Below are 8,079 nucleotides of genomic sequence, written 5' to 3' on the forward strand. Positions count from 1 at the left end.
TCGTGTGTTGCGTCACTTTGAGGAAATTGATAGTGAACCGAGGTCGACGTGACTAACTCTGTGCTTAATTTTGTGCTATTTTCTTTTATAATATACATATTGCAGTGAAGTGAAGTGAATTTCGGCAGTATGGAGTTTATTTTTTTCCATCCTGTTATTCCCAATGGAGGCCAGACATATGCCCGACGCCACGACTCAAAGTACATCCGCATTAACCTTGTCACGGCGAGTGAGTACATTTTTTGCTTTAATCTGTTCGCATAAATGCTTAATTGGTAGAACTTTTACCCTAAAATACGAAGATATAATGATATTCAGGAGATTTTAATAAAAATATATGTGTTTTAATTAAAAATAACTAATAAAATGGGTCGTGAACAACAATATTATTGAACGTCATTCCGAGGTTCAGTCGACAAGATGGCGGCGGGTGGGGAGAGGGCGGCCAGTTGGCCAGGTGCTGCCGCCGCGTCGAGTTCGGAGCTATAGCTAACTAAATACGCAGTGTTGTACATTTAGAATGTTCACAATGGCTACCGCGAAAGACACGTCTACTTTCTTTCTGGAGGCAGATGCAAAACAATTTGACAGTGTATTGACGTTATACCCACAAGCGATTAAACTAAAAGCTGAGCAGAAAACAAAGAAACCAGAGGAGCTCATAAAATTGGACAATTGGTAAGTAAGAACGCCTTTGAAAGGAGAAAATGCGGCCGTGGCGTGTCAATGAACTTGTATTGTGTGTGTATCCGTGCAAACTGATTTGATAGCTACCTCCCTCGCGGACTGCATCTCTAGTCCGCGGACGGCTCATTAAAATCACTACGTCACGTGGGATCGATGTCAAATTGACACGATCGTTTTTCCAGAAGCCAGTGTGAAGGAAAATATCACCGTGCTCAGGCGTTATAAAATGGTGGCTGTCCTTACGTACCTACCATGACTTGTTTTAGAGTATTTATGTCCATGTTTGAGAGTAAATGAGCTGTAATTCCCTTGATTCCTTGACTAAATAACAAGCTATATAAAATACAAGTCTCTTAATTAATTTCCGAGCACTTTTAATAGCAAAATAGCACAATGCTTTGTTGAGTACGTTTCACATCCGTTCAAAATGGTGACTTGCCTTTTGGCTTTGCAATGGAAATTGCAATGTTTTTGAACATTTTATTAGGAAAATGCCTAGTATTATTTGATATTATATTGCAGGCCGTTTCTACAGTGCCCTAGGAAAAGTAATTTCAGTTTTATTTATGGTATAATTAAAAACAGTGAGTCATCATGTCTAGTGCCCACATTTGCAATGAGCATGGAGAAACTTGGTTGTTTAAAAATGAAGTTTTGTAAATAAAATGAGTGATGATAACTATGAATAATATGCACTACCTATTTGTCGACTAATATGTTATATTTTTCATGAAAATATTTTTGAGTTTCAAGGTCAACTAGAGCATTTAAGCCAAACTATGGTCATGGTATTTCTAGATAAGTACCTAGTTGAAATTTATTATTATTAGGTGTTGAAAATGCTTGCGAAAATAAATAAAAATACAGATACTTATGAATGATAAATTATACCTATGTAGGTATTTTATATTATAGGTAACCTAACATGCCTTTTCAAATAGGTAAACAAGAGAAAAGGCGCGAATTTATTGCGATTTCAAATGACGCGATAATGATCAGGCGTTGTTTTTTTATTTTAAATTAGTGCTTAAATAAGTAGGTACCTACCTATGTTAAGTACTTACTAATAATAGATATTTAAACAAAATGTACGTGCTTACCAAAATATAGGTATATTTTTCATGTACCTATTTTAAATCACAATTTTCTTCATACCCAGGTAGATGACATGAATATTAAGTAGGTATACATTTAAAAATATAATCACTTGGGCAATTTAAGACAGGATAAGCAAAGCCTCTAATATTCAGAGATGGCGTCTATATACCTACCTACCTAGTTTATAGGCTATTATTTTATAGACTTATTTGGCAGATGTTACAAAAATCATGCAATTTTTTATTTCTTTATTATTAAATTATGTTATTAATAAAAACACCTTCCTAAGAAAACAGCCTTCAATTCTTTCATCATCATCAATTTAAGAGCCACACTCTTGTCGGTGCAGCGTTTTTTAGGCTAAAATAGGGCAGAGGTTTCCCTCTTCCGCCAATTCAATTCTTTAGCCTACTTATTTAAATATTTGACGTATTTTTGTTCTTTATTTGCAGGTACCAGAATGAACTACCAAAGAAGATTAAGTCCAGGGGCAAGGAAGCGCACATGGTCCACGAAGAATTGGTGCAACTCATGAAATGGAAACAAGCTGTAAGTGCCGTTTGTAAACTGCAACCACACGTATCATAACACACAGCGGAATTACTTTTAAAACACTGAACTTAAACATGTTCATACATACATATTTTCAAGCTGGGAATCTAAAAAGGGCACACTGAATCAATTCATCTAAAAAGCAATATTGCTTTGAATGTGGCATATTTTTATCCCTCTGTTCTTTTCAAGCATAACAAAAAAAAATAATGATTAATTAGCGGATGCTTTTCGCTTCTTCGGTGCTCGATTCGCGCTGTTCTGTCATCCAAAATTAGGTATATCCTACATTCTCTTCTTGGTTTCATTACCTACTTACGTCGTGATATTTGTCAAAAAGTTACCAATTTTAAGCGTAACTATTTACGACCAGTATCCTAACATAACTCTGTAGAAACTTACCCTAACACCCTCACTTATGTTAGTTGTCTGACTACACCCACTCAAATGATTAAATAGTGGAATACAAAAACGAAACACTAGATACAATAATCATCGCCGTCTTCTTGTTATTATCAGAAAACAAAATAAAATGGAAAATAAATATCAAATAACCACTCAGAAAACAGTAGGTAGGTATATCGCATAACTCTTCACTATTGAGATAATTCGAAAACACTAACAACTTAACGAAACAACACTTCTTTTCTGTTGCAGAGAGGGAAGTTTTATCCACAGTTATCATATCTCATAAAAGTGAACACACCAAGAGCAGTCATGGCAGAGACGAAGAAGGCGTTCAGGAAACTTCCAAACATCGAGTCTGCGATGACCGCACTTAGCAACTTAAAGGGTGTGGGCACAGCAACGGCATCCGCCCTCCTCGCCGCCGCCAGCCCCGAAATCGCGCCGTTCATGGCTGACGAATGCGTCCAAGCTATCCCAGAAATGGAAGGCAGCGACTATACAGCCAAGGAATACCTCAATTTTGTAAACCATATACAGGGCGTCTGTGATAGGTTAAATAAGGTAAGACTTTCATTCAACCTTCTTTCTTTACATTTACTAGCTCTACAACAAGTAACACGTTTCGCATAAATTAGTTTGGGGATGCACACAGAGCAACAAAGACCTCCGCACGACAAAAATGATTTCGGAAGGAGATTTGAATAGGTACTTAATTAATAATACCACGCTGAATTCACCGAACATGTGGTGCCATAATTAAAGCATGACTGTAATTTAATTAGCTCAGACGGCAAAGCACTTGTTTGCCGAAAGGACTAATAGTGGTTTCATTTAAATTGACAAAATGTTTGATAACACTGAATGCTTTCCACACAAACGCTTTATCGTCCTTATTAGAAAAATTATACATGAATAATATTTAATAAAAATAGATTAATAATAATATTGATAAAAGATGACCCTTATTATTATACCCAGGCACAACACATCATCCACTCATTATTATTCTGATCAAAATAAAGAGAAGCAATATAGGTAGACAATAATTCTATACCATATCTGATCCAAACATCAAGCAACAATTATTTTCATACATGCCTCTGCCATTACTTTATATTTTGAATAATTATGTACCCGAGCAACGAGAAAATAGGTAATTATCACATTAAATCTGTACAACACCATCTATATTGTTTTTGGGGAACAAAGCCTGGTAAGTTCCTCTTTACTGAAGTAAGAAGAATTTGTGATCAAACCCCAAAAGGGTTTACTTACTCATAGTAAAAAAAAACATGGGTTATAGTCTAGAATAAAAACAATATTAATTATAAATACGCATATTTACGTATCCACATGATTTAAAGAAAGGCTAGGTCAAGAATACTCTAAACCGGCGAGAATGCATGGAGACTTTGTTGAGAGTCCCGAGTGGAAGAAGCAAAACTGGTGTGTCAGGATCGTATTAATTGACTGGAATTTCATGGTCTCTGTCTCTGTCTGGCGTGATCCTATGTAATGTAGTTCATGTATTTCATTTGCAAATATTCAGCACAAGCTGAGCCATTTCCTTTTGCCCGTATTCGCAATATTCATAATTACTTAGTTTATATCATCATCGTCAGCCCATTAACGTCCCCACTGCTGGGGCACGGGCCTTCCCTATGGATGGATAGGGAGATCGGGCCTTAAACCATCACGCGGGCCCAGTGCGGATTGATGGTTATTAACGACCGCTAATGCAGCCGGGACCAACGGCTTAACGTGCCTTCCGAAGCACGGAGGAGCTCGAGATGAAAACTTTTTTTTTTGTGGTCACCCATCCTATGACCGGCCTTTGCGAAAGTTGCTTAACTTTAACAATCGCAAACCGAGCGCGTTTACCGCTGCGCCACCGAGCTCCTCAAGTTTATATAGCAAATGTAAATTGTTACTGGCAATAAATTTATTTTATTCTTATTCTTATCCGCAGGAACAAAACGGGTGCGGCAAGAAATGGTCGGCACACATGGTCGAGCTGGCGGTGTGGACACACCACATCGTGTCGGAGCTCGCACCGGAGCTGCTGGGCAAGCCTCCGAATACCACAGCTCCAGCGCCCACCAACGGTGGCTCGCCACTACCCAGCGACGAAAGCAACTTGGAACCCCCTACAAATGGCAATGGTAAGCAGGCTATGTATCTACAATTCTACAAAAAACAAAAACCAAGCCGTAATTCCTCGGATGAGAAAAAGACACAAATGATATGATAAATCGTATAGTTGACCAAATTGGAGATGTGATTAGAAAAGGTTTAGTACGATCTACTCTGAACCGGCGTGCGTGTATGAAACGATTGATGAATGTGGAGGAAGCAAGAGAAGTGTGTCAGGATCGAAGTGAATTGAATTCCATAGTCTCTGCTTAGCTCGGTGGGAAATAGGCGAGTTTATGTATGTATATGTATTACACGTGATCAACCCATCGCCCATGTAATAGTCCGTCAAGGACAATCCTTTTTACGTACATCATTTCGTTTTCAAGGTCCGCTTCTCTCTCTCTTTATTTAAGAGCTTGTTCTTCCCGCCAAAACCTTCACCTCCTGATACGACACGACCTGCACCTTCTCTTTTATTTGTTTCATAATGTTCTACTAGGTCTACCCCTTCCTCTCTTCCCTTCAATTTTTCCTAAAGGTTCGCTTACCTAACCTGAAAATTTGACAGTACCTTTACCTTTTTTTACGATATGCCCAGGAAAATAAGAAACCTAACGTATTCTATGTTTTTTATGCGTTCCCAGTATAGATAGCATGAATCTACAGCAGCAAAATGAAGAACAAAATTGCCACCCCACTCACCCACTCTCACTGTTATAGGTTTTCTTTAGCTTCCACAAGTCATCGTTAAATATACCCAAATTACTTCGATAGTCAGTCAAAAAAACACCTAAGGTGTATCTTTGTGGTGATAGCTACTTGATCAGTTTCGGTTAGGAAATGACCTGCGATCTGACAATACATTAAAAAAATAAAGTTCACATTATTGGTGCTAATTCCTGTAAATACCATCTAATTTTATTTTAGGTTATATCTGTCATTTTCTTATCCGCCGAAAAGGAAAGGGACGGGTAATCGACAAGCATAAAATTTATGGAACACACGTCAATTTTAAGCACAAATCTAAAACAACCGTCTAAAAATTCGCCCGGGTTATTCATTTATTTACTCATTCTTCCTAAAATTAAGAGCTGTCAATCATCCGTCCCTTTCCTTTTCGGCGGATAAGAAAATGACAGGTATAACTTAAAGTAAAATTAAGAGATGTCTGCAGGAATCGGGGCCATTGTTACTGTAAACCTATAACAAACACCGATGCGTAAGAATCAAGATAACGTCCCATCCTGTCTACGAGTCTCTACGCTATCTATCGGTTCTATAACGCAGCAACTTGTTGCAGGAAAACTAACAGTAGACTCAGTGATCGAGGACACGACGACGTCCTGCACAGAAGACTCGCTGGACGCGAAGGCCGTGTCTCCACCGACCCCCGCGTCACCCTCCGACAACTCCGACTCCGCCCTCAGTACGCCACGTGCGAAACGGTAAGATTATATTTTCTTCTTCTGTAACTTAAAAACGCTTTTATCGCAGTATCATTTGCCATTTGTCTCTATCCAAAGCCAATTCTGCTCTCTCAATATAACACCATGTAACATAATCTTTCTTTACTAACGTAATGACTATACAAAAGAATACGCCTATGTCCAGCAGTGAATTTAAACAGATGATGATGTTATACCATAATAATGGAACGAGTATTTCACCAAAATTAATTTCTCAAGAGAGGAGAATAAAGTGATAAATAAATTGTACCAAAATTGCAACTTGCTGAACACTATGCGTTCTCAGTGTAAGAAGCACGTCAGAATGCAATATCAAAAAGAAGAATGAATTAATTCTTACTTGCGTTCTTAGAATGTAAAACATTGCTTATCATCGTGGGAATGCCGTAAAAGGCTACCTATTTGTGTTCATTAAACTATGAAGGATAAACGTGATTAGATTATATTATTAAATTAAAGATACATTCCGAGTTTACTTATTAACATGTACTAGGTATATTTATCTTTCCTCCCTATGTTTATCTTGAAATAATGTTTTACTAGTCTCATTTGCTTGAAGTTTTAATGAGTGAAGAATAATTTGTACTACGAGATTTTTATTAATGCCGACTTCTTCTTTCGTGTAAATTAATGCCAACAAGAATCCGACATAATTCTTTCCCTTTACACGTGTTTGAATAAATACCGTTGCGTGTGCCAACATAAAAAAAAACAATCTGTGATTCAGTTAGATTTATTGTGAACAAGTTTTGTTGAGGATAAGAAGATATATTTCGCGTTTGTACTTATACAATGTAAATATTCCAAATAACATCTCTGTTTCTATACTTAGTAGACAAAAACGTATGGTTATCTCTGGGGCCGGTGTAATGTAAGCGCGTAATAAATTCAATGTTGTAATTGAATACACGCCGCATTGTTTTTTTACGGCTGCAGCCAGTCAGTTTCACATAGTTAGATTTAGTATTTGTTTGTTCTAACAATGAGTGTTCACGCTTATTGTAGAAAACAGAGAAACATTGTAGTGTTTGTTTGTTGCAGGCAAATAGAGGAGGCGAGTTCAGCAGAAGAGAACTCCCTGGGCGACTCGTGCGACGCGGCGGACGCGGCGGCCGCGGCGCCGCCCGTCAAGAAGCTGCGGGAAGCCACGCACTGACACGCGCACCACCCACCACATTCCCTCGTGCGCCTATAAATAGCTTTCTAGACTAAAATATTGTACCTAGGTAATTTATTTTTCAATTCCGATTAATTTTAACTTAGCCTTAAGTTTAAGAGTACCGGTCGATTTTGTAAGTTTTATAGGGTATTAAATATTTTGGATGCGTTTCTATGGACTATGTCGGGCGCACTCGAGTTTGAGATTGTACAATACATTATTTCGATGTGAGTGTATTTTGGGAGTGGCTCGCGATAGGGCCTAGTGTTAGGTTTTGTTTGTAATAATTTTAATGTTTGAACGTTCGCATCCCGCGTGACATTCCAATAATTGTAAAGTTTGTCGGCGGCGAGGGAGGCGGGGCGCCGCAGAGATCCGGACCAGATGCCTTGACGAGCGGTGCAAGCTGCCGTCACACTCACACCATTGCCTTATGAGACAGTCTGCCCGCAGAGTTTATATGCAACAAGATAATACAAAGGTCGTGTTACCCGGGCGCCGGGCACACGGGCCCACAATGTAGTTTTTATTGAACAAATATAAGATATTAATTTTATAATTCGCATTTTTTAT

General features: G+C 38.2%; 1 protein-coding gene across 1 annotated transcript; it reads left to right on the forward strand.

The window, feature by feature from the left end:
* Positions 1-428: 428 nt before the first annotated feature.
* LOC126368955 (uncharacterized) lies at positions 429-8,065 on the forward strand. Its single transcript, XM_050013221.1, has 6 exons — positions 429-678; positions 2,238-2,334; positions 2,995-3,306; positions 4,715-4,907; positions 6,182-6,326; positions 7,389-8,065. Exons 1-6 carry the CDS (start codon positions 521-523, stop codon positions 7,501-7,503), a joined length of 1,020 nt encoding a protein of 339 aa, XP_049869178.1. The 5' UTR covers positions 429-520; the 3' UTR covers positions 7,504-8,065.
* The last annotated feature ends 14 nt before the right edge of the window (positions 8,066-8,079 follow it).

This window comes from Pectinophora gossypiella, chromosome 8 (assembly GCF_024362695.1).
Source record: "Pectinophora gossypiella chromosome 8, ilPecGoss1.1, whole genome shotgun sequence".
In the NCBI taxonomy this organism is placed as follows: domain Eukaryota; kingdom Metazoa; phylum Arthropoda; class Insecta; order Lepidoptera; family Gelechiidae; genus Pectinophora; species Pectinophora gossypiella.